This window comes from Bombyx mori, chromosome 27, assembly GCF_030269925.1.
Source record: "Bombyx mori chromosome 27, ASM3026992v2".
Taxonomy (NCBI): domain Eukaryota; kingdom Metazoa; phylum Arthropoda; class Insecta; order Lepidoptera; family Bombycidae; genus Bombyx; species Bombyx mori.
This window is the reverse complement of record NC_085133.1, coordinates 425,289-452,330: the sequence shown is the minus strand read 5'-3', so window position 1 is coordinate 452,330 and position 27,042 is coordinate 425,289. Positions and strand designations below refer to the sequence as shown.

At 35.2% G+C, this 27,042-nt stretch overlaps 3 protein-coding genes across 3 annotated transcripts in view; 2 read left to right on the top strand and 1 right to left on the bottom strand.

Moving 5' to 3' along the window:
* Positions 1 to 8,857, top strand: part of LOC101735743 (muscle calcium channel subunit alpha-1) — a 93,402-nt gene extending 84,545 nt beyond the window's left edge. Inside the window, exons 33-43 of the mRNA XM_062676406.1 lie at positions 16 to 118; positions 206 to 366; positions 1,518 to 1,615; positions 2,398 to 2,486; positions 3,882 to 4,022; positions 4,635 to 4,800; positions 6,231 to 6,399; positions 6,681 to 6,774; positions 6,852 to 6,927; positions 7,009 to 7,092; positions 7,450 to 8,857. Coding sequence (XP_062532390.1) covers positions 16 to 118; positions 206 to 366; positions 1,518 to 1,615; positions 2,398 to 2,486; positions 3,882 to 4,022; positions 4,635 to 4,800; positions 6,231 to 6,399; positions 6,681 to 6,774; positions 6,852 to 6,927; positions 7,009 to 7,092; positions 7,450 to 7,918 — 1,650 coding nt within the window. The 3' untranslated portion in view covers positions 7,919 to 8,857. The remainder of the gene's footprint in view (positions 1 to 15; positions 119 to 205; positions 367 to 1,517; positions 1,616 to 2,397; positions 2,487 to 3,881; positions 4,023 to 4,634; positions 4,801 to 6,230; positions 6,400 to 6,680; positions 6,775 to 6,851; positions 6,928 to 7,008; positions 7,093 to 7,449) is intronic.
* An 8,724-nt stretch (positions 8,858 to 17,581) lies between these two features.
* Positions 17,582 to 18,271, bottom strand: LOC101746386 (STING ER exit protein). Its single transcript, XM_004926581.5, has one exon. It carries the CDS (start codon positions 18,269 to 18,271, stop codon positions 17,624 to 17,626), a length of 648 nt encoding a protein of 215 aa, XP_004926638.1. The 3' UTR covers positions 17,582 to 17,623.
* A 674-nt stretch (positions 18,272 to 18,945) lies between these two features.
* On the top strand, positions 18,946 to 26,810 carry LOC101746245 (mitochondrial import receptor subunit TOM40 homolog 1). The gene is made up of 8 exons (XM_004926580.3): positions 18,946 to 19,208; positions 20,256 to 20,323; positions 20,502 to 20,693; positions 21,542 to 21,673; positions 23,233 to 23,344; positions 23,622 to 23,698; positions 23,947 to 24,043; positions 24,901 to 26,810. Exons 1-8 carry the CDS (start codon positions 19,079 to 19,081, stop codon positions 25,038 to 25,040), a joined length of 948 nt encoding a protein of 315 aa, XP_004926637.1. The 5' UTR covers positions 18,946 to 19,078; the 3' UTR covers positions 25,041 to 26,810.
* Positions 26,811 to 27,042: the final 232 nt, after the last annotated feature.

Below are 27,042 nucleotides of genomic sequence, written 5' to 3'. Positions count from 1 at the left end.
ATTTGAAACTTTCAGGTATTCGGAAAGATAGCAATAGACGACAATACTCCGATCACAAGGAACAATCACTTCCAGACATTCCCGCAGGCTATATTAGTGTTATTCAGATCTGCCACAGGTCCGTGTTTGACTTACTTTATCAGCAAATTCATATTTGCGAAGTTGTCTATGGAACTGGGGATAATTAGATGTTCAATGTCAATAGGTGAAGCATGGCAGGACATCATGATGGGAGTGTCGCCAGACTCTGAGGTCAAGTGCGATAAGAATTACCACGAGGAAGTGGGAGAGGATAGCGAAGGCACCTGTGGAAGTGTATTAGCATTCCCATATTTTATATCATTTTATGTGTTATGTTCTTTTCTGGTGAGTTCTTTAGGAATATTATTATTTAGCTTCAGTTTCATATGAAGTAGTTTTGTTCTAAGCTGAAGTGGGCGGATGAATAGTACCCCTTCCTCATTCACTTCTAATCTATACTTCTATACTATATAATATTTTAAAGAGGAAAGATTTGTTTGTTTGTTTGTATTGAGTAGGCTCCGAAACTACTGAATCGATTTGAAAAATTCTTTCACTGTTTAAAAGTTACACTATTCCGAAGTGAAATAGGTTATAATCTTTTATGAAAAAAATTAGGCATTCTTACTAAAACTCCTATAATGTCACCCAAGATGTAAAAAAATACCTAAAATATTATTTACATCGCGTGCCCTGCGAAAACTATTGATGATATAATAAAATTATGTACTACGACTTTGTAGAGCATATTATTATTTATAAAAAGTGTCGCGGCAGCATATGTCTAACTATTATAGTTGTGCCGCAATAAGTGTTCTTTTATTTAAAAAAATAAAACGACGTCAAATATCGTTGAAATTTTTGTTAAAGACCCGAGCGAAGCCGGAGCGGGCCGCTTGTGTTAAATAATCACGTGAATATGTCATATTCCGTTAAATCCCCCATTCGAGCGTGCGTCCTTATGCTCCCGAACGCATAAATTACTGTAATAAAAATTAACAGTTTTGCCAAACTCTATTTACGGTCCGAATGGTCTGTTTCTATCTCATGTCCGAAAGTTAATGGTCATATTATTACTCGTATTGTGGATGGAGTCAGGTACAGATTAATTAGAATGTCTATGACATATAAAAGCAGAGTAATAAGGAGAAATTTATTGCAAAATATGTCGCTTCTAACTTTTTTTTTTGTTGCCTTTGTAGGCAGACGAGCATATGGTCCGCCTGATGGTGAGTGGTTACCGTCGCCCATGGACTTCATCAATGCCAGGGGCAGAGCCAAGTCACTGCCTACCGCAAATTAGTACTACTACCTACTGCTGAAATAGTAGCGCTCATGGCTGGCTATATGTGATTAATTTTTATATAGTGATGGTTGCTTATTTAAATCACCAGCTGGTTTCAGCATGCGAGAAAAAAGAAAAAAACAACGAAATAAATTACAGATAATTTTAAAAAATAAATTCAACACACCATTCAAATTAAATAACATTTCAGATTATCAATTTATTCGTTGCGGTCATTATGGATAACTTTGACTATCTAACTAGAGATTGGTCAATATTGGGACCACACCACTTAGATGAATTTATAAGGTATTTTCAAATGCATTCTATTTATTTGGCTTTCGTTATAGAATACAAATTAATTACCTGATCTGGTCATACAATAGAAATAATATTTCTATACCTTACTAGCAAAATAACAACGTATAAGATACGTAACCATTGGGTCTGTAGCGCCAGTATTCAGACTCCTAAACAGGTACCGACTTTTCTAAGGAAATACGTACTTATCATAAGTTCACAAAAGTCTTCCACGATGAACGAATAACTAAAATCTTTTAATAAAAACCAAACGCACAAGTTTATAAATTTGTTTAATTCCCCTATAATACTTTTTTCTGCTGAGAAGCATGGGTTCAAACATTCCGATTTGTAGAGGTGCAGCCGATATATGCATATATTTATTTACATGCATATATTTACTGGTGGTAGGACCTCTAGTGAGGCTGCACGGGTAGGTACCACCACCCCGCCTATTTCTGCCGTGAAGCAGTAATGCGTTTCGGTTTGAAGGGTGGGGCAGCCGTTGTAACTATACTGAGACCTTAGAACTTATATCTCAAGGTGTGTGGCGCATTTACGTTGAAGATGTCGATGGGCTCCAGTAACCACTTAACATCAGGTGGGCTGTGAGCTCGTCCACACACTTAAGCAATAAAAAAATAAAATATACAACTGCGGATTCGACTTCATTTCCAAATGTCTTCAATAAATAAATTGAAAAAGCACCGGTTCCAATCACCAAGGATGCAACTTATCTTGCTTCACATTTTTACAGTATTTTTCTATAAACAAAATATTCTTGTTTTCAGACTTTGGAGCGAATATGACCCTGACGCAAAGGGTAGAATAAAACATTTAGATGTAGTTACTTTACTAAGAAAAATAAGTCCGCCTTTGGGTAAGTGGTGTACTACAACACTACAATCAGTTTATATAAATACTAGCGGCCCGCTCCGGATCCGCTCGGGTCTTTAACAAAAATTTCAACGATATTTGACGTTTTATTTTTTTAAATAAAAGAACACTTATTGCGGCATAGCTATAATAGTTAGACATATGCTGTCGCGACACTTTTTGTAGATAATAATATTTTCTGTACAGTCTTAGTACATTATTTTATTCTATTATATCATCAATACTTTTCGCAGGACACGCGATGTAGAGAATATTTTAGGTAATTTTTTTTACACCTTGGGTTACATTATTGGAGTTTTAGTAAGGATGCCTAATTTTTTTCAAATAGATTATAGCCTATGTCACTCGGGAATAGCTTCCAAACAGTGAAAGAAATTTTCAAATCGGTTCAGTAGTTTCGGAGCCTGTTCAATACAAACAAACAAACAAATCCTACCTCTTTATAATATTAGTATAGATAATGCAATAAGCATTATATTTACGGACTCTCTCATTTCTCTTACGTTAATTGGTTACCAGAACCGATAGATAATTCGAATTAATAGGACGGCCCAACTTCTCACATCAGATAGAAAACCGTATGATATATCTGCTAGCCTGTCCTACAAAAGGGACGCACAATTACTTTGCGCCAAAAACGAGTATGGTGGTGCTACTCGCCTGGACGCGTTTTCATCAATTTAAAGTGAAACTGATCGATTATTTAAATCTGGCCGACCAGAAAATTCAAGTATCCCCAATTTCCTTTTATAACCACTCTTGAACCAAATCTGTTTCTCTCTAAAATCAAAAACTTAACAATAGGTAATTCGTAAATCCTATTTACAAACATAATGTTATGTTGATCGCAAACTACATACAGACTATAAGACTCTGGGTTACTTTTATGGGTCATTTTAAGATTCCCTATGTCCAAGCGCCCACGCAGTTGAGCAACCCAAGCTTAAAGCTTAATCATCATTATCATTATCCTGCCCTTCTCCCAGTCATCTGGGGTCGGCGCAACATGTTTTCTCCTTCCATACTCTTCTATCATATACCATTTCTTCGCTCACTCCCCTCTTACCCATATCGTCTTTCACACAATCTATCCATTTCTTCTTAGGTCTACCTCTTCCTCTCTTAAAGCTTAAGCTTAAAGCTTAATGTTGTTACTAAATCAAATTTAGCGTTAAATCAAATAAAACTAGCGATCACATAACGGTCACTGACCCTAACTACTGCACCATTGGGAATCTTGGTTAAAGACATTACTATACGGGATGTAAATTTGTCCATACCCCTAAAACGGGTAACAATCCTGCATGAACGTCGTTGGATAAACGTTTATTTATCTACGTCAATAAAAGGGGTCTACACAGAAATTATGAATGTCCAGGATTCGGCAAGCTCTGTCCTCACCGCGTTGCCTGCAAACGACTAGTTTCCATGAACATGCCTCTCAATTCAGATGGCACTGTTCTCTTCAACGCTACACTGTTCGCCGTCGTCAGAACTTCATTGAAGATTAAAACGGATGGTAAGACGATCCGAAAAATTTTTTAATGTCTTCAGTAAGGTACGATGACACTACCCTGTTAACTTACTACCGAAGTCCATGACTAGCGTGGGTCCTGTCAACTACAATCTACTCTAAGACTTCAGTTCATAGTCGCAATTGTTTGGTACAACGATTGCCCCTTTCTTCAAAGATACGGATGACTGTTTCGCGTTGTTACGTTCAGAATACAACCTACTACTAACTAGTAACTGATTTCTGCGGTGAAGCAGTAATGCATTTCGGTTTGAAGGGTGGTACAGCCGTTGTACTGTAAAAACGGAGACTTTAGAACTCATATCTCAAGATAGGTGGTGGCATTTACGTTTTAGATGGGCTCCGGTAACCACTTAACACCAGGTGAGCCATGAGCTCAGATTGGCCGTGAATACGTCCACTCACCCAAGCAATTAAAAAACATATTAGTAATTTACTCATTAGCAGTTACTAATTAGTAGTAGTAAGTCCGAGTTTTTTACAATTCTAAACTTCGAAAATTAGGAGCAACAAGCTGTTTAATTTTATTACAAACATAAAATTAAGAATTAAATAAAAGAAGGAGATTGAAGATGAGATAAATTAATGTTTACGCAGGTAACATTGACGACTGCAACACAGAATTAAGAGCAGTGATAAAGAAAATCTGGAAACGCACATCACCAAAACTCCTGGACCAAGTAGTTCCTCCACCAGGCGACCCCAACGAGATCACAGTCGGAAAGTTCTACGCCACCTTCCTAATCCAAGACTACTTCAGGAGGTCAGTAAGCTCGATAATTAGTAATACTATATATGCATACGTCCATCAGTGTTAATGATGTCCATTGTGGAAAACTAGATTAGGTTTAAGCAGATATTTGAACATATACAATACGTGACAGCAGTACTGTGTGGACTTCAATCATGTGTAAAAAGAGCTAATGATGATGAATTCCGTCATGCAAATAATTATGTGAAAGCAATTTTTTCATAGCAGCTAAAACTTGCTGTTATAAGTCCGGGGCTTGAAGCTTAAAACTTCCAAATAATCACATAAAATCGTGTTAAGTTCAAGTTCTTTTTCACTAAAAATACATTTGCATTGTTGTTTATAGTTTGATAACGAAACGGAAACTGCTTCCTTGTTGAAAGCTATTGAAAGTTTCTCAATAAAAGTTTATAAAATCCGTATGTGTTTGTATGTGTTCAAACGGAATGATAGCGAAAATCCAAATTAAGATAATCTCGGTAAATTATAATCCAAGAGAAGTAATGTAAATAAATTCGATGTTAGATATTATTATGACGTCCGATGTATTTTGTTTCACCACAAAATCTCCATTTCTTTTCTTAATTTCTATGTTTATGTTTAACACATGCAATTTTTGTTCCATAGGAACCACGCGTAAGTAACGCATCTTGCAGATACGTATGTGATAAGGAACGAATGTACCCTATAATTTAGTTTTACCAGAAAAATCCCTGAATATACCTAATATGATTAATACTGGAGCCATTGTAACCTAAAGATTGCCAAACAGTGTAATTTTAAAACTGCCTGTTGGACCCTGCATGGTTCCATTGTGTATACCCCAAGAAGCAGTGTTGTAATGGCATACACTATTAGCCCAGCAGTGACAATTGATATTAGACGGCTTAAAATGGGCTCACTTAAAAATATTTTTTCGAAATTCGTATGCACTGCAGAATGTAGCGTTATTACTCTTAATGTCAAGATTATCTTGTTCAGGATTAGCCTTTTGAAATCGCTATCAGCATGCCCCTTTAATGAGATGGTGATAATTTCGAAATGTTTTCGTAAATTGCATAATCTTGTTGTTGTGTTTTCCCAACATTTGTTTTCGGCTTAGGGCATACGTGCGTACTTTATTATAGTTAACGCAGAGTAGATAGTTAAGACAAATAAGAACAATGTAGGGATGTACTTAGTGAAGAAAATATTTGACTAGATCCTAAATTAATTCAGACATAGATACTTAGTAGGTATTTAAGTTTACTTAATAATTATCTTATTTGTTAGATTAGATTTATAAAGAGATTAGATATAGGTATGTTAGTTTAAAATATTAATGATATATGTAGGAACGATCAGCTTAAAGACGAAACAAGAAATACTTAGTTGATAGATGGCACTAGAAATGTTGGTACTAAGTTTTATCAATAAATTAAATATGTGATTTCAAACCAAAGGTTCAAAAAGCGGAAAGAACAAGAATTAAGGCAAAATGATGAGCAAACGCATCAGATGACGCTGCAAGCCGGATTGAGGACTTTGCATGAAGCCGGGCCGGAACTAAAGAGGGCTATCTCTGGTAATCTGGATGATATAACGGCCGAGTTAGATGTACCTATGCATAGGGTGAGTGCTGCTATGTGAATTATTGGATGTTCAGAAACAAAAAAATGTACAGAAGGGTAATAAGATCATTGATTACATTGCTATCGTGCATATTTCTGTCGTGCATCAATAATATGGATTTCAATAATAGGCACTGTTCAATTAAGAATTCGTCTTCAGTAATCTCACTAGTATCAATCGTCGCTAATTTGATCCCGAATTCCAAATAAACTCCAAACATAAAAAAAAAACAATAAGAAATAAATTAAAGTATTCAAAGTTTTTAACACATTATTTTTTAGAGAAATCACTCGCTGTTTGGAGGTGTCTGGTCAAGTATACGACGGCACGGTCCTAACAGACATCTTCATAGACACAGAAAAGAGCCGCCGCCAGGTAAAAATAAACCTAATCTTTTATATCCCAATATTGACTATGAGAAACTACTCCATTGAAATTGTTATCATTCGCAGAGGCTGTTGGCAATCATTTAAGCTCCTTAATGCAGAAAGAATATGGGGTTGGACCGTTGCCGCTGACACCCAATTTGTAAGCATTGAAGATTATTTTCGTTGAATTCATTTTGCATTGGATTTTGAAGAGGTTATAATTATTACTTTTGTTAATAAGGGCAAACGGACAACCAAAAGAACAGATACCAATGAGGCCTCTTATACTAAACGGTGAATCAGAAAAAATATATCAAGTCTTAGAGTGAGTATTTTTTGGAAATTATACGAATTTAAACTTAACGAAATCATGCATTCTAGTAATGTCCTACTCACAGGAAATAAATTACGATTTAATAATCGATTAATATTTCACTCGATTTTAAATACCTAAATAAAAAAAATGCTTATTATATTACAGAAAAGCCACAAACGAACTAAAGAACGCTATTCATCAAGGTAGTCGGACGTGTGGTTTTAACTTTTCTCAATAACTCGCAACGTTTTCTTTTAACTCACACATTTTTCATCTCATTCTCTCGCCTTTCTAACTAACCACTACCGTTACTAACGTCACCTTTTTTTTCGTCACCGCCTTCTCGTGGATTGGTACGTACGATAGCAACCAAAAGTCGAACTACCCCGAAATGCTCGGGCAGATCGGGCTCGCGTTCGGGTGCGTGAACTACTTGTCGGCGGCGGGAGGGAGCTCGCGACAACGCGTCCACCCAGAGGACGACGAGCGAGCGGAGACGATCCAGCCGAAGATATCGCCGCTGCTGGCGAGCGCCTGCACTCCCACGACGGAGGCGCGCACGATGACGCTGTACGGCTACAACGCGGCGGCGCGGTTACCGTTCGCGTTCTCTCACGGCGGACGCCGGTCGCTCCGCGCGTGTCGCACGGCGCCGGCGGTGGCAGGTCGGATGGTGCGCAGCGCGTCATCGGGCGCCGCGCCCCGCCTCGCCCCGCACGCCGCCGTGCCCCGCCCCCACCCAGGTCGCGCACGACCCCTTCCCTCCCTGCCTCTTCCGACCTTTTCTCTTAAACTCAACCTGAACGTCTGTTTCAATCCTTTTTCAATTTTCTAAATTCATTCCTTTAGCTGTGACGTTCTGAATAATATGTCTAGCTACTACTTGTCTTAAATGTTTATATTTTTTATTTTTTTAATTAACCTCCAATTTGATATGAATTGTTATAATTGTTTTTAGTTAAAATTACGAGTTTTAACTGAGTATAGCCTTTATATTCGAAAATTGATGTGCATACTCTAAGTTTACAGGAATGTTTCCGACTCAGCTTATCCTAATCCGGTAAAAAACAAATCACAAAAGCAAATCCACTCAAAGGCTTCTATCGATCTCATACAATTCGTCATGATATTTCACCCGAATTATTACACTTCACGATTTATGCACAAGTTTGTTTCGAATAATCAATTCGTTTAAATGGGTTCAGAGTAAAGTTGATGATATAGCTCTTCAAGGATATGAAGAATGAAAGCATTACAAAACTAACGGCACTGGAACTAATCCACTTAATGAGCATGATCACGTCATCTCGATCGCTAATTACGCAATTAGAATAGATGGAAAATTAGAAGGCTTTTAGTAAAAACAGTTTTTGACTAACATTTCGAATGGTTTGCACAGAATATGAATCGTTCAAATACATTCACGATAACATATAACAATAGTTAAATAGTAAATATAATATCATTGTATTCATCGCTTGAATAGAGCGCGCGGCTTAAGGCTTTGGACCTAGTTCTTTAGAAAAAATATTTATTAGACATATTTTAAACATCTCAGTAAGTGATACTCCTTAGATAACTCCTCTTAAATTCTGTAAAATAGTAAATACGCAGTCTTCAAAATTAATATGGTTAAAATTTATTCAGAAAAAAAAAGAAATACAGCATAATACTTCTAGAGAAAAATAAAAACTATTTAATCCTTTTCTCCTGTCACTTTGTAAATCTATGAATTATTCTAAGACACTTGCACAATCACAACAATATCATCAAGAAATACATGTATAAAACGTTAATTGTTGGAACAGGAACCGATAGCGCTGGTCGAGGCGTTGTATCGCTGCCAGGAAGTCCCCGCGGAAACAGCTCCTCATTACCAGTAGTAGGCTCCGCAGAAAGCCTAGTCACTAGAGTTAGTATATTTTTATGTTAACTTTTTATTGGTGGAAACCATTATACGTATCAACGGTGAATACGAGCTTAGTTCTAAATATTAGAAGCAAAATGACTATTATGATTAGTATCATAGTAACTAATACTGTGTTTAGATACTACAACTATCGATATTACTACTACTACTACTACATTTAAATGGAAAATCTTAGCGGCAATTGAAGATTATAAACTATTTTACAGAATAGTCTAAGTCTAATGACTATCCTACAGGAATAGGTGAAGATAACATTGAGAAGGTTACCGAAAAGTCACTATCCTCAACAATGAGAGGACGACTGAAAAGAAGAAGAGTGATATTCAACTTACTAAGTCGCAAAGCTCTGTCTGATATGTTGTTAGCGCAAAGAACAATCCTAAGGAAGAGAAAATAAAAACTATAATCTAGAAAACAAAAGTTACTATTTCTCTACAAATTACTTAATACATTTCTTTAACGCAGGTGTTGACTGAACAAGGACTAGGAGAATACTGCGATCCAGAGTTCGTCAGGAACACTTCTAGAGAGATGCAGGAAGCACTCGAGATGACAGAAGAGCAGATGGACAGGTTAGTTAGTTGAGTTATTTCCTATCACCTTCTGCGCTTACGATGACGTGGAGTATTTTTAGTTCTGGTCTTAGGTCTTAATAATTACTAAGAATATGTTCATTTCCCAGAGCGGCTCATCAGCTGATGATTCACGAAAAGAATTTGAAGCAAGCTCAATGTCAACCAACTCAAGTTGTAAGTATAATTATTCTCAAAAATAAATTAACTAAGATATTTCTTTATTATTGAATCGAAAAACTATAAGGTGGATAATATTTTGAAATTGCAATAAACTAATTTTCATTTAAAAAGAAAACCTAGCATCTATTAACGACAATTAAATCAGCAGTTTCAATATGGCGTCCCTTACACAATCATATTTAATAAAATTCAATCTCATCTCAACATTCCAATTACATTGTCCTATTCTCATGAGCCATAGATATTATTAAAACTACTCTATTGGCTTACCTGGGAAGCCGAAAATAATAGAATAATAAAAATAAGAAAGTAATAAACATTTTTTTATCATTAAGACATGTAACAAAAATATGATAAAAATGAACAGGAAATATTTTTGTCGATTAATAATTAAATTCTGACCCAAACTATACCTACAATATGTTTTAACCAAATTGTTCTCCAACAAAAATAATTTCAGGAAACCAACTATCTTAGCAATGATCTAAAAGTAAGTGGTAGTAAAAAATGAGTATGAAACAGACTGTTTAATAGTGTGAACTATTCTGATTGACAATATAAAAAAAAACTGCACGTTTGGCAGAGTTTTTTTATAGCTTTGTTGGGTGGACGAGCTCACAGCCCACCCGGTGTGAAATTGTTACTGGAGCCCATAGACATCTACGACGTAAATGCGCCACCCACCTTGAGATATAAGTTCTAAGGTCTCAAGTATAGTTACAACGGCTGCCCCACCCTTCAAACCGAAACGCATTACTGCTTCACGGCAGAAATAGGCAGGATGGTGGTACCTACCCGCACGGACTTACAAGAGGTCCTACCACCAGTAAAAAGTTATTTTTTATTACTATTTCGTTTTTTTTCTTTTTCTCCTAAAAATTCAAAAAAGTTTTGAAACATTGTGTAACGAGTGTATAGGCTGATGCTTGGGTTATAGGGCGACATCGTAGCCCGCAAGTTCCACCCTTTTCACCAGCCAACATCGATGCCTCCCCCGGCCTGCGAGCGGTTATAGCACCGACCTCCAAAGCCACGCGGCCGTCCCGCCACCGACGGAAGCGGAAACGAAAACCTGTGTTGGTTTAATGGCCGCCGTTGCAGAAACATATGGATCGCAATGCTCCTTTGAAATTCAGATATATGAACGTCAACGCGCTGTCGATTTATGATTATCGTAATGAGTTTCGTTACGATGAAAATATTGTATAAAACAGCGTTTTAGAATGGCGTTCAATCTTTTCAACTCTGAATATATAGCCGAATTCTTTAGTGGCTTAAGTAAAGAGTGGACTAATATTATGTGCGTAACGTGCAGATCGGGGTGTTGAATTCTTTATTACATATTATGTTGTTTAATGGCCACGGTTACGCAATTTGAGAAATCGCATATGAGAGTCCGTTTCTGTGCAAGTACATTGCAATGCATAATTCTGATTGCATTTTAAATCCCAGGACGTATTAATAGATATACGAATTATATCTAAAAGTGTCAGCATATAAAACTTACGCCACTATTGAATTTATATAAAAAAATGTCTCGCAATTTTGACATGGACATGTTTTATGCTCAAAGGTTTTTAATTTTAAATTCGACCATTCACAAACTTTATCTTATTATTGTAATATAAGAAACACAGTGAGATACGTAGTTAAAATTTAGTGTAGAAAGTAGATTTTGTAACGATAGAAAAAACTAAAAGGGCCATTTTAAAATGTTTGATAGTTCTAAATTAATTAAATGCTCGCGAGATGCAAATGTTCTTAATTATGTTTTGGAGAGAGCAAAGAGTATGATGTATAACAATATTTAGGGGGACTAAGAAAGGTTAACTTTAATTAAAAAAAAAAGGGAACGTCTTAGCAGATGACATTTTCAAAATTGTCAACTTCCAAAATCTTTCATATAACGTTACGAGATTTGCTCTCTGTTTAAAAAATCTTAAGAACAGCACTTTAATCTTTCAGTATTAAAACTAAATTTTTACATTATAGAATATACCTATACGATTAGAAATTTGCCTAAATTTTCAATTTCTTTCAGATTTATAACCAAATTATTTTATTGTGAATCTGAAATTCATAACAAATCCGTGACAATACTACTACTTATACAATTAGCCCTAAGTATATGGGTGTTCCAATTTTCCGTAGTTGTGACATGAGGTTTGACTAATGCAAACCTGAAAATTGTAAAATATACCTATAAGCCAAAATATAACGCAATGAAAGAACTTTACAATTCATTTAATTTTAAATATAAGATTTTAAAGACAATTAGTGAGAAATATTTTGTTTTGTGAGTGTGTCCTATAAAAGGAAGACCGTCATGCTTGATAATCTACTTGGAATTTTTATAGAGGTAAGGTATTCGGAAATTTTGCCAGCGTGATTCCTTATTTGGTCAGTCGAGTTCCAAGCTGGAGCTTGATTGAATTCCCTTCTGTGACGATCTATGTCGATTTAAATATTAAGCAATATATTATTTATTGATTTTAAACTAAAAAACCCACATCTTTTTAATAATATTCGTTAAAGCAAAGCTACCAAACTTCAATACGTTGATTTTAGTGATCGCCAGTCAGTGAGGTTCTGTTACCGTGTTATAGTATATTCATCAGAAATACCTAGGAAAAATTACAAAGGTATCTCTACCAAATATATCCTATCGTTTAAAATTCACTAATAGTGTTAATCTACTTCTTTAGTTCTTGATTAGTGACTCTTTTACTGTGGAAGCTCGATTCATGACCGAAAGCACTTTTTGACGTGACAACGTCTTATAATTCGATGGAGCCGGCTGCACGCACGAAAAAAAATCATCATGGGGCGTTACCTCTCTCTGAGGCGTTTAATTTAAGGCTTGAAGTGCAAGCGAGAGCGCGCAACGAGCGACAAAGAGGCACAATCGGCCTCCGCGTTCGGCAGCGTTCGACATCTGTCTCTCTCCTACTTGAGTGAGCGATGCGTCCGCGTGGAAAGCTGCTATACAATAATACATTTACATGTTTTCGTCAAGTATGAAGTTCAGTGAAAAGTGAATGTGGTGTTAATTGTTTATAGCAACGATAATTGCGATAATTGAAATTCCATCAGTATTTTCTTATGACGTTGTCACGTTCAACTATCATCAGTAAACCGACTTTACAGACAACAGTTTTTTTTATAAATATTGGATACCTACCCGTAGTTTGTGTGTGCTTACTTATTGTCTTGTATGCTTGGAGCGGTTATTTAATACACTGCAAGACATGATTACCCTACTCCATAATGATTAAAGAAATTTAAGTTGATTTGGTTTGATGCAGAGTGCTTACCGTTAGGCCTTTGGACCCAATTAGTAGTGCAAGGTTTCCCAAAAACTAACCAGGATAGAGAAATAAAAAATCTGTACATGTATTAAAACCTTAGACTTGCTTTGTCTATACCTATATTAAATACATAACTGTGCAAAAAAACTAGCCGTAAAAAAAGACATTTATTATTTATGTTTGTCTATGACGGTTTTCTGAACTTTAAGCTATTTTTAATAAGGTAATAAATTTCCTTGCAAAGCCATTAAATCTTCAAAAAAAAAAACAAATCAATAAAATTTTAAAAACAATTTTAAATCAAAACATTTAAAACAAATCAATTTTAAAAATTTTTGTTCCAATTTTTATTAACGTGAAATCTCTTAAGCAATCTAAATTTATAGGTAAATTTATCTTACTTTAAATGAATGAAATCTCGAACACAGCGCATGTTGTCCTTCATTAATTACAAGATCGAAAGAGACAAATAAGTTGTAAATTAGATTTATTATTACAGCTAAAAGCAAGAGGGGGCTTATCCGCCGATCGTATTTTGCCAAATTAGTTATCATTCGATACATGTAATCTTAAAACTTCCTTGTTATAATATATGGTAATACAAATTAAATATGTACTCCCAAATAATTCCTCAAAGTAAATAACATGAAGATTTTATGGAATTCTTGTAGTGTCGTCCTTCCTACTCAATCGTGTAACGCCTCTATTTGTCTCGTCAGAAACCGACAGAGTTAAAAATCGGCTATTTTATAGCTAAATTACATTATAGTAATTGTAATGAAAGACATACCTAATTAAACATGTACTGTTTTTGATCATTTCGATAAAATCAAACGTCTCCTTAGACGATCCGAACACTGCCTTAGATTAATAACAACGCACAATTTTAACCTAAGTAGCTTATACACGGCTAGTTGTAAAAAACAAAATAAGTAGGTATTGGTAAATTAATCAAAATCTTGCAGGTTTGTCGATGAGTTAGAGATAGTTACTGTATTAAGTGCTCTTGTTTAGAAAAGATGTAGTCTAGTAAATGGTATTATATAGGTAAATTCAAAAATTTCATAACCAAACATCATTTACCATGTGTCATGTTATTAACCATTTAACCACAATGACATGACAAGCAATATATTATGTATAAAACTTAACTGATAGCCACATGATAGCCACAATATTGAAAACGTGAATTCGAAAATTATTTACTAATTCACGTTCTATTTTACTGCTAAAATTCAGGTTTCAAGCATTTGCATAAAGTTTCGACTAATTTAACAAATAAATAAAGAATAGGGCACGTGCAGCAAAGCATCTAAAAATAGTGAGTTAAATAACTAAATAATATTTAGTAATTCTAACCACTTTTCGCTTTAAGCTATGAGAACACACATTATCCGTTCTGGATAACTATTGTGTGTTCGTTCTTCATCTAAGGTTGATTTTTCGTACATCTTGGCTACAATTAGGTATGGTCACAAAATTATTGTGTTTAGCAGCGTTTCTTAAACAGCCGTTATCATATTTTCTAGTACAGAAGGAGGGGTTTCCTGCTGTTTTATGTATGTGGCGATAATAGAATGACACCTAAAAGGGCAAAATAAATAAATTAGATAGGTAGTTATTAATATAAAATAATAATGTTAACCGGTAACAGCAAGCAGCATCAAGGATCGATGACTGAACAACTGATAGCGCATTTCTTGTTTTTTTGGCACAGTCATTTCAATGAACATGTAATAAGTCAAATTTTCATTTTAAACAGCAAATAAAATGCCTCTGCCATTTTCGCCAGCCGTAGTAGACATAATTAAAATTAGTTTTACGGTTTGATCACGCGTCATTATTTCCAGACAAAGATTTTTTTTGTTTGAGCGCGAGGAGTAATGTTGTGTCAATTGTTTTATTTGTCAATTGCGTGTTTCTTTCCAGTGGATGGTAGAGTTAAGGAGCACCGGTTTTGTATAGGAGACAGGTTGAAAGATGTCCATCTGTAAAAAGCAAATTATTGTTGGAAGACTCAACGAAATAGCGCTAGTGTAGGAAGTGGAAATGATATGAATATAGCAGTTTTAAACAGAGTGAATCCGGTCATTGTTCTCGTCAAACCCGTCGCTTGCGTCGAAGGGCTCGACGAGTAAATTAACCCACAGACACAGCCCACTGAGTTTCTTGCCGGACCTTCTCAGTGGGTCGCGTTTACGATCCGGTGGTAGATTCTGCGAAGCACGGCTTTTACTAAGGTTCGTGTTAGCAACGTCCTCAGGTTTTAGCCCCGTGAGCTCACCTACTAGTTAAGGTTCCGCTGAAATAGCCTCTCAAGGCTATCAGCTTAGGTAGGAACAAAAAAAAAAATTGTGCTGGATTGACGTGAAGTTTGGTAGTTTATGGCGCTGTTTTTAAAATCTTTCCACTTTCTATTAAGGCGCCATGTTAGTTGGTTGCCTTAGCGGACACTTTTTAAAGCAGTGAGATGGTGCTTCTTACTTCTACTCTCCATATTATTCTCAGTCTCGGACATAGATAATACCACAGGCCTGTATTCGGAACGTCATGAGTAAAATAAATATAAGAATTGCAAAGCGATACCAGTCCAATCGCACTGGCGATTCATACGTTAATTTACGCGTATTCATTATTAAGTAGATACCGCAAAATTACCGGAACAAATCGCTCGCAGCAGTCGCTCGTCCTCTTTTAACACGTTAAGCACATAAACTAAGCACAGATATCCCATACGAGCCGAGACTAATCCTGCTTATTACAGTTTACGACGGTAGCATCGTCTTTTTAATTCAATTTTCATACCCAAACACATAAGACATTTAATCTTAGTCTAATAACTGATAAATTATTCTGTACTTTTAACGTCTACTCTATCGATTGTGCTACTAAATCCTACTTCGATTTTATATGTTTTTGGGAAAATATATAACATGGTAACAGGCTTGTATTAAAATAATAGCTATCATTTATAATCGATTAATAAATTTGAAGTTTAATTTCATAACATAAGCATGAACACTACCTACGTACAGTAGCGTTACATACAACAATCCTTCTCTACTGTTATGGTGCCAAGAAAAAACGTTTATTTTTAATCTTTAAGGATTTGATGACTGATGCGACTAAAAATAAGACAAACTAGAAAAATCATGGACGGAATTGTTTTAATTTCTGTCAATGAGATTAAAATGTTAATAATGACAAACAAACTTTCGGTAATCTTACAAACGTTTACAAGCACGTTGTCGAATTTATTGTATTCATTCAGAAACCAATACCACTAGCCGGCGGCAAAAGTCCACAGATGGATTAGTAAAGTGATTTAAATCTTAAACTCATAACCTGTGAGTGACCACTATGTACCTCATGGTGTCAACTGACTACGAAACCCATAGAAACTAGCAATAATTGGAATGCAGTAGTTTAGACAGTGGATAGGCCACACTACAGGTGTTGAGACAGCTAAGTAGTTTTGATACATGGATGTTGGCTTCGAACTGGCAAGGGTAGACTTTCAATACGCCCCTAAATCGCAATTTTTGTGCTTTGCGATCTCGACCCAATGTTTCCAAGTGTGCGTCATCCACATTATGCTTTTTTTATATCAGATGGGTGGACGAGATCACGACCCACCTGTTGTATAATTACCAGAGCCTATAGACATCAAATTCCACCACCCATCTTGGGACATTAGTAATTTGTTAAGACAAAATTAGATTTCAAAGATTTAAACATTTCCCAGATTACTGAGGCACTACTGTGTGGTAAAAGATCTAAAATAAATATAATGTATGTTTTCCATGTTACAAACCCATTTCAAATTAAATTATGATATTATGAATATTCAATTTAATAATATAAATATTTTCAAATTTTTGTGATACATAATTACAATAATAAATGTATTAGTGAAAGAATTTGTTCTAAAATTTTAAAATTTGTAAATAATGTACAAACTTTCTTAAAAAAAATAAACATTTTTGTAATCTGTATGCTGTTGTCAGTCTTACAGAACTTGTGTACATAAAGAGTGTAAATATATAATTTTTAAGTAAATAATAATTATATTTATTCCGTCAGTCATATTGAAATATTGATTATATATTTATTATTTAAAAATGAAAATTATGTATTGTGAAACTGTTTTCATATGAATAAAAAAATGTGGGAAAAAATCAGTTTTATTTTTAAAATGTGTTTAAGATCAAATCTGATAATTGCATACGTCTTAATATAGTTCACAAAATATTTGTGATTTTTTTTTCAATTGATTTGTAAGTACTTGTTGTTGATTTGTAAAAAATGTTTTATGTTATGGAACTATGAACGTGAATTCTTGAGTCATCATCATCATCATTCTTTCCTATTACCCTCTGCTGGGGTGTAGGGCTCGAATTTTTGAGTAGTATTAATATATTGTGCTTTACAAACATTTACCAATAATAAGTAGCACAATAAGGCGACACTTGCCTTATCTTCTATACCTAATAAAATATCACACAAATAATTTATTTTATAATTTAATAGAGATTTATACAGTGTAATTATTTATCAATTAAAGTTCCTCTTGGCCTCTTTTCTAAAGTGTGTGCTGGAGTCTCAGCTTGACGTTTATTCATACCTTTCCTTTCCAGTTGCTTCTCTATGATTCTTGCATTGTTTGCATAGCTGTCAGCCACTTCTCTGGCCTCAATTTCATCTTCCTCTTCATCAATAGTCGACACAGTCACAGAACTGAACTTACCCATGTTTTTAGTATGTTTTGTGACCATGATCTTCTTAGGCTGTGTCAAAGCCACTTGTTTATATATATCAGTGACCCCTCCCTCTCCCGGAGTCTGGACTAATGCTCCGTCAATTATAAAGGCTACATTACTCTCCTGATCGTGTTTATAATAGATAGGCAGAGCGCATTTTTTACATTTAAGCCTGTATTGTCTTTCGATACCTTTTTCTCGCCTTAAATAAACAGTTTCATCGGGGTCTGAAGTAATTTTGTGAGCGTGTTTCGATCCATCTATGACTCTTGCACTGTCGAAGGGTCTTAACGGTAATTTGTCGATCGTACAGTCTAATATGAGAGACATCTGGCCGCACAAACAGTAATAGATATGTAAAGGTTTGGTTTCATTATACTCTTCTTGATCTTTCGTGTCGGAGCAAACAATACTTCTTGATACAACTTTTGGCATGTTATTTCAAATGTAAAGGAACGGTATGGGTTGAAAATGTATAAAAAGAGCTTTTCTTGAATGTTTATTAATAATTACTTTCGTTGGATGGTGTATTTTTGTGACAGAACTCAAGTGATTATAAGCTCTTTGACAGAACTGACAGAAGTGATAGATAGAAGACATTTAAATAATTTATGCCTTGATTTAATTTTTTTAAGAAATTTTATGACCTGGTAACTAAGACCTTTAGGTCAAATCTTATTTTAATTTTAATATTATTTTTATAAAAAATCTAATATAGAGTGAACGCGAGGAGCGAAGTTGTGTGAATTATTTTGTTTTGTCTATTTATTATTTCTTCAGGTTTAAATGTGTAATAACGATGTTTATTAACTAATTAGTATCTGCGAAAGCACACAAATGTGGGTAAATGAAATAAAGCCGCTGGACGTAGCTTCTCGGGATCATCCAAAAAGTCCACTGAAAAAATCTATATAAATGACCTCCATTTTACTGACACTATATTTCATCTCATTTCATTTAATGTCATGCCAATTGATTAATGTTTCAAATTTATCAACTTCATTTCATTTCACTTCATATTAATATAATTTTTCATTAAATAATATAATTTATTAGGCTTTATATTATGATACTTTTGCCGCTTAAATTATGATACCTTTGCTTTTCCAGTTGGAAAAATAGAACTACTACTACTGTCAACTTCACGTTGCTGCGATTGTCTTTTATTCAAGAAATTTGATTTTCTCCCACATGTTAATTGATTTTTGCGATTAACAATTATTCCACGAATAATTTAGTAAAATGGGTGCTATATCAAGCAGGTACCGTGTCTTCAACTCTGGGCTGACTAGTACCGACTTACAAAATATAGAAAATGATAACAAACGAGAAAATCCAGGGACTTTGGATGAACTTCATAAAAAAACCAAAGGTATGATTATTAGAAAAAACTACATTACCTAACACCTTCCCCTTCGTGTTTAAACTTTAAATTCAATATATTGTAACATTTTTATGTCATAAAGTTCGTATATTAAGTGATCATAAAAGTTTGGTTAGTTTGTGATGTAATTTAATGTGTTTTTGACTTGAATCCTTTCAATTATTATATTCCAACTTCCAAGACTTTAATTTTAATTATCATGTATGTTTACTTTATGCAAAACTGAAATTGTCGTTTTTTTTAATTAGATATGTGGACGAGCTCACAGCCCACCTGCTGATAAGCGTTTACTGGAGCCCATAGACATCTACAACGCGAATTCCGGTGTTCGAATCCCGCAGGCGGGTATAAATTTTTCTAATGTAATATGTACTTAAGAAATGTTCACGATTGACTTTCACAGTAAAGGAATGACATCGTGTAATAAGAATCAAACTCGCAAAATTGTAATTTGCGTAATTACTGGTGGTAGGACCTTGCGTGAGTCCGCACAGTTAAGTACCACCGCCCCGCCTATATCTGCCGTGAAGCAGTAATGCATTTCGGTTTGAAGTGTGAGGCAGCCGTTGTAACTATACCTTAGAACTGATGTCTCAGGGTGGGTGGTGGCATTACATTGTTGAGGTCTATGAGGTCCGGTGACCACTTAATATCAGGTGGGCCGTGAGCTTGTCCAAGCATATAGGCAATAAAAAAGCATGATCTTTTTGGCATAATATGTAAAACTATTAAATTAATATGAAATAGTCAGAGAAGTGTTAGACTTATCTTATTATCTAAATGTTACTTTTTGCAAGCTACATGTGATATCTGGGTCATAATATCTCAATGATATCACTGTCTCTAGTTCCAAAGAATATTTAATGTTGGTATTAAAAGCCTTGAAATCAGTAAAACTATGTTGTAAAATAATGTTTATTAACTGATGGTATACTTTTTTTTATTCAATTGCAAATACTTGGTTTTAACGTTTATATATATTAGACCCACAAACTGAGACTTATAGCTTAAAGTATTATTTTTATTACTTTATAGAGGTGATGCCTGTGAACTTTGAAGGTGGCAAGTTAATGGTCAATAGAGGGCTGTCAAATCATTTTCAGGTGAGAATAAACTCTTTAAAAAATACATTAAAACTGACTCCTTAATTTTAGACCATAAGTAACATCTTCAAACTTGTTACGTAATGTTACTCTTTTTTTAAAGTTTCACGTAGTATTAATATACTGTAAGGCTATTTTTAGAAGTAGTAGGAAGTTTTAAATGGTAATTGTATTACAGATGTCTCATACATTAACAATGAGCTCACAACAAAATGGATACAAATTGGGTGGAACATACATTGGCACAAAACAGATATCTCCGACAGAGGCATTCCCGGTGGTGCTTGGTGATGTGGACCCTGCCGGTAATGTGAACTGCAGCCTTATACATCAACTGACACCAGAGATCAGGGTCAAAGGTGCTGCTCAAGTAAGTAATAGTTTAACCCCACAAAACGTTCAACTACTACCTGTTCATAGATTTAAGAAAACTGTCAAGGAACGTTTGTGCAACAAGGCATATTATAAAGTTAAGGATTTTTTACTAGATGGCACTACGTGGAAATGATGCGTTCGCTCCTGGCCTTTTCATTTTTCATTATTATTATTATTTATTTGAATTGTATTTTTTTACTTGTTTTTTCGTATAATGTAAATATGTTTTCTTATTTAAAAAAAAAAAGAAAATATTTGATAAAATCCAAAAAAAAAAAAACCCGATGAGTTTGTTTCGCCGGTTCTTCTCAGGACTGTGGCTTTTTTTGGAACCGGTGGTAGAATTAACATTTTCTTTTACATTTTGACATTCAACAAGTGTGTTTTTGATGACATCCAAGTTGAAATAAATGATTTTGAATTTGAATTTTGAATTTGAACTAATCTGAATAAATTAAAATGTTTGAAATAAGTAAAATATTGTCTTACAATCAATACAATTTTTTTATAATGAAGAAACAGTTATCATGTAGGTTGTATTGCAGCCAATGCAGATATCAAAAAGAGTTCAATATAGACTTTTTAGATTTGCAGTAGTTCTTAGCATTGTTGTATTTTACATAGAATGCTTATTGTTACTAGTCTGAGGAGTTAAGGCTATCATGTTGGTATTTACTGTACCAAATTAAATTTAAGATGGTTGCAAGTCTTTGAAATATCCTAATGAATTTTCTTAAAGATTAAATTATGGTATATTGCTTATGCTACAAAATGCTATACCATATACTATACTATTCAAGATATTGTTTAGATGTGATTATAATTACTTCTGTATTACACTAGATTCAAGAATGCAAACTGACAGCTACACAAGGCACTGTGGAATACAAAGGTTCAGATTACAGCCTTGCCTTGGTGGCGGGGAAACCAGACTTTAACGACAAGTCTGCAATGTTTGTTGGACATTATTTGCAGGTAATTTGAGCTCGTTTGGTGTTATTGTATATCGTATGTGAAGAACAATGGAATTCCTTTTTAAAATGCTAATAGTTAATGTAATGTAATCCAACATAATGCAAGGTTATCACACTTCACATAGTGTGAATACATTTTTACCATAGTAAAAAGGAGTCCAAGTAACCAGTTCTATGTAATTTAGATCGACAGACAATTAAATGCCTTGCACTCGTTGAGATGTCTGCAGGGCTTCTTACCTCAGCATACAAAAATATCTCTCGTCCAAGCTCTCATTCTACCCATAATTGATTACGCCGATGCCTGCTACTTGGATGCCACTGAGGAGCTCTCAAACAAGCTTGAGAGGATGCAAAATCTATGTATCCGTTTTATATACAATCTCAGAAAATTCGATCATGTTTCTCATTTTCGCAAAGAACTTAAATGGCTCCCTATACGCCTTCGTAGGAATACTCGAATATTATGTCTCCTATTCAATATCCTACATAAGCCCACTTCTCCCTTATATTTACGTGAGCGATTCTCTTTCATTCGTTCTCCTGATGCTCCCTGCAGGTCCAACCAACAATCTGTTTTGTTATTCCCTTCCCACAAAACCAATTTCTATTCTCACTCCTTTAGTGTGCACGCGGTCAGACTGTGGAATTCGTTGCCGGCTGACATCCGAGTTTGCAAGTCTGTTTCTGTTTTTAAATACAAGGTCAAACAATTTTATCTCTCATCAACCGAATGATCATGGTTCTGTACTCTTTGCATATACGAGTGTTACTGTGTTACTTATAATATTTGCTATGTGTATGTGCTATAATTCTCATGTTGTATTTGTTATTTTAGTTATGTGTTATTTGTTCTACACACACTTATCACTTTTTATTATTATTCTCATTATCCTCTCGCAGGTCTGCTGGAAGAGATTTCTCAAAGAAATAAGCAGTGCCTTTGTACATAATTTTCCTATTACTCTGTACTGTGTCTTGTTTTCTGTGTGTACATAAATAAATAAATAAAAAATAAATAAAATAAATGTATTTAAAAAAACATAAATGGTGTATCCATACCATTCAGTGACATGTCCATCCCGATCAATCTATAGTAGATCTTGACGCACTCTTCAAAGTCTTGTAGAGATTTGGTTGTGGACCAACCATTAGTTGTTTAGCAAGTTGTTTGGGAGGGATTCCAATCTTTCATGGTAGATTTTAGCTCTATAAATAACTTCTCTTTTTTAACTTTTCTGTCCATTACAATATTTACTATCATATTGAGAATTTCAATTGAAACCTTTGAAGAACTTCAATTACAGTCACAATAATACTTGAAGCGGTAACCTACAATTTAATGCCATAGGCTCAAATAGGTTTAAGTAAAAAATTTCATTATATTACAACTTGTTTTCAGCTGACAGTTTAGATTTTCTATGGAGAGTGATTACAATTTACATATTTGTTAAGCGATGACAAACATTTTAATAACCTTTAAATACATTTAAGAATAAAATAAATATTGTAATTGTTGCTCCTAAAGTATATGAAACTGAATTGCTTGGTAAATTTCAGTCGGTGACAAAGCGTTTAGCTTTAGGGGCTGAACTGGTGTATCAATCCGGTGCCAGGATCATGGGCGGAGAGATTTGCATAGTGTCTGGTGCTGCTAGATACACTATGGATGGTTGGTTCTCACTGTTTCTAGTATTTTCTCGAAATTTTACGGAATATTTTCGTTTTGCAGTGAACGACTGCTTAAGTTTTACTTTGTTAAGGAAAGCGAGATATGTGTGTATTTGTTCAGTAGACTATAATTATTTTTTTAGTGACATATATAACATTATAGTTATAAATCCAATGAAAAATCTAATAACACTATTGACTATCAATGACTATAGGAATGTGACGCCTAGAATGGCATGGCGGGGCGCAGCTAGTAATTAAATACTTTTATGAAACAGATTCAGAAGTGTCGGCCACACTGAGCGCTGCCAACCTGCACTTGTGCTACTTCAAGCAAGCCAGCGAACAACTCCAGGTAGGTAACACACGCCCCGAGAATGGCATAATTCAACAATGTTTATTGGTTTATCCACCCACTCACCTCTGTGTGACCGCCTTTTAATTTATTGCCCGTGTAGGCAGACGAGCATACATACGGCCCACCTGATGGTGAGTGGCTACCGTCGCCCATGAACATCAGCAGTACTAGGGGCGGAGCTAAGCCGTTGCCTACTAATCCTGCATTACAAAGAATCCCAATGACCTTCATTCTATTATTTTCAGGTTGTAGCTGAAATGGACACATCATTCCGTGGCATGGAGTCAGTGGGCAGCATCGGATATCAAGTCACTATTCCAAAGGCAGATCTAGTTTTTAGAGGTAATATTTTTTACTTCACTACAGCCAGCGTATCTAGCGATGCACCGGTGTTCGAATGAAATACGTACTTTACAAATGTTCACAATTTTCTTCCATGAAAGATAATAAATCGTGTAATAAAATAAAACCCGCAAAATTATAATTTGCGTAATTACTGGTGGTAGGACCTCTTGAGTCGGCACGGGTAGGTACCACCGCCCTGCCGTGAAGCAGTAATGCGTTTCGGTTTGAAGGGTGGGGCAGCCGTTGTAACTATACTTGATACCTAGAACTTATATATCAAGGTGGGTGGCGTATTTACGTTGTAGGTGTCTATGGGCTCTAATAACCACTTAACACCAAGTCGGCAGTGAGCTCGTCCACCCATCAAAGCAATAAAAAAAAAGTGTGCAATTCACACGTGGTAGAAGTGAAACCTTCCAAAACTAAAATACAATTATCCTAAACGTCTTAAGTATATGTAAAATTTTGTCATTAGTAAATAATTGTATGGTAGCGCCCTCTGTGAATTGATATTTTAATTTCACGTATAATCCTAAATTAAAATTCACTACAAGAGCTTTCATACACACGTTAGTATTAAAAAAATCTCACAGATGGCGCTGTATTAAATAGTATGTATATTTCTGTCTCATTCTTTGCTGGCTTCATCCTACACATTTTTGTATTTGTGTCTCTTACCTGTCGTTTTTTCCGTTGCATCCGGTTTGAAATCACAACGATTCTAAAGAAGTTTTCACTTCAAAAACCAGGGATAAAGGAAAGAGTTGAGTAGAGAATTCGATAAAGATACTGTTTCTACTATGAAGAAGGACAGTCATTATATGTTTAATTTTAGAGCCAACAAATGTTTGCAGGCATGGTGGATTCCAACTGGAACATCGGAGCAGTCTTGGAGAAGAAACTCCAGCCCCTGCCCTTCACGTTCGCGCTGTCGGGCATGGCCAACCAGGCCAAGCAGCAGTTCAAGTTTGGCTGCGGACTTATCATCGGTTAACCCTCCAGCTCGGTCGTAGAATCTAATAGTAAAGTTCACGGTCCGGAATATTGAAGCATGTGGCACAGTGTGAGAATGCATTTAGCTGATGAACTTGGACCTCACACGGAGCGTCCGATGTAATTGTGAGAATTGATCGTAACTTTTAATAATGGCCTTTTCGCATTAAAAGTGTACAATTTCCAAAAATATTCGAAATTGAGTTAATATGCGGAATCATTTGGTTATCACCAGTACTTTTTCTCATAAATACTGTCAAAAAAACGTCTAGTTTTAGTTTTTATTTATTAGTTTACCTATGTTTTGACTACTATTAACAAAATTAATACATAATTTTATCTTACTTTAAAAGACAGATAATGTAACTGGTAAAAACTAAAAAATAAATGTTGCAAATTGATTAATATTAAAAATATCACATGTTAAACCTTTAAAACACTCCTGTAAAACTAGTAAGTTTTGAGATTATACAGTTTTAATGCGAGAAGACAATTTGTATAAATGAAATGATTATGTTAATTTGTTTTAAATAAACTAAAATACTGAAGTGAAGGTTCAAAAGCAGCTTCGGAGTGGCTAGTGGAGGGCTGCCTCTCCGCGCGGCTGCTACTCTACAACTATGTAAAGGAGCATTAGGATTAGGAGGGAGGAAGGATTAGATTGCAATAATAAAATTTAAAAAAAGAATGTTGTAATTGAGTGCGGCCCGCGGACCACACCGGGCGCTCGCTGACTGTTTGTAATATTCCGGCGCGGACACGTCTGTAGTGCTTCAGCAAATACGAAATGTGAATTGTCTTTGATTAGTTTTTATAATTGTTTTGAATTTGATATATATTGTGGTTTTGCGTTACGGCCAGTCTGTGTGTGTCATCCATCGTTCAGTTCAGATAAGTTCATTGGCATTATCGTTCGGATTGCATCGGTGTGGTGTCTGTTCCAGGGGAGAAACACCGCGAACTCGGGGGGGAGGGACACCCGCTTAGTAGGCTTGAAGATCGTATTTAAAAATCATATTATAACTAAAATTTAGTTAGAAAATTCATTTATCAATTAAAAATACAATAAACATATGTATTTTAATCGGAACAATCGGTTGAGGCAACGGCCTGTCCGTTCTAACAGTGTCATTGTTAACGTTGACAGACTGTCAACTAATTATTGAACTAAAACGATGTTCTTAGCTGCGGGGGGTTGGGGGGTCTGGATGATACGTTAAGTCTTCTTTCTTACTGGTGGTGAACCTCTTGTGAGTCCGCACGGGTATGTACCACTACCCTGCCTATTTCTGCCGTGAAGCAGTAATGCGTTTCGGTTTGAAGGGTGGGGCAGCCGTTATAACTATACTTGAGACCTTAGAACTTATATCTCAAGGTGTGTGACGCATTTACGTTGTAGATGTCTATGGGCTCCAGTAACTACTTAACACCTGGTGGACAGTGAGCTCGTCCCTACATCTATGCAATAAAAAAAAAGTTTCTTTGAAAATGTTCTCGAAGGTCCTGTTCCAAAACAATACCTACTGCACCGACAGTAACCGGGTACATGACCATTAGCTCCTAACTAAGTAGCCATTGTCTTCAGTAAACATTAACCCAGGAATGTGATTAGTAGAAATGTTATAATTGTGTGTAGCGGTCATCGTTTGAAACTAGTGTTGTTTTTAAATGTCAGAAAATATGATACGAATGTTCGTGTGAGTGTGGCGCCCTTGTAAATATGGCCTGTTGTTGTAATGTCTATGTTTAATAGATTTATGTTGAGAATAAATTGGTGTTTCATTACTTCCCGAAGGCGGATAAAAAAAAACGGCAACTTGGTGCACGTGGTTTTCTTCATTTTTCACCCTTAAATCAGATAGCTCTTGTAATTGGGAATGCTGTGTATAAAAAAATGCGACATCTTCAACATTTATACTATATATCTTTTAAATTATAGATAGAAAAATAAATATATAAGTATACATTTTTTTTTTAAATAACTTATTTTTTTTTAATAAATA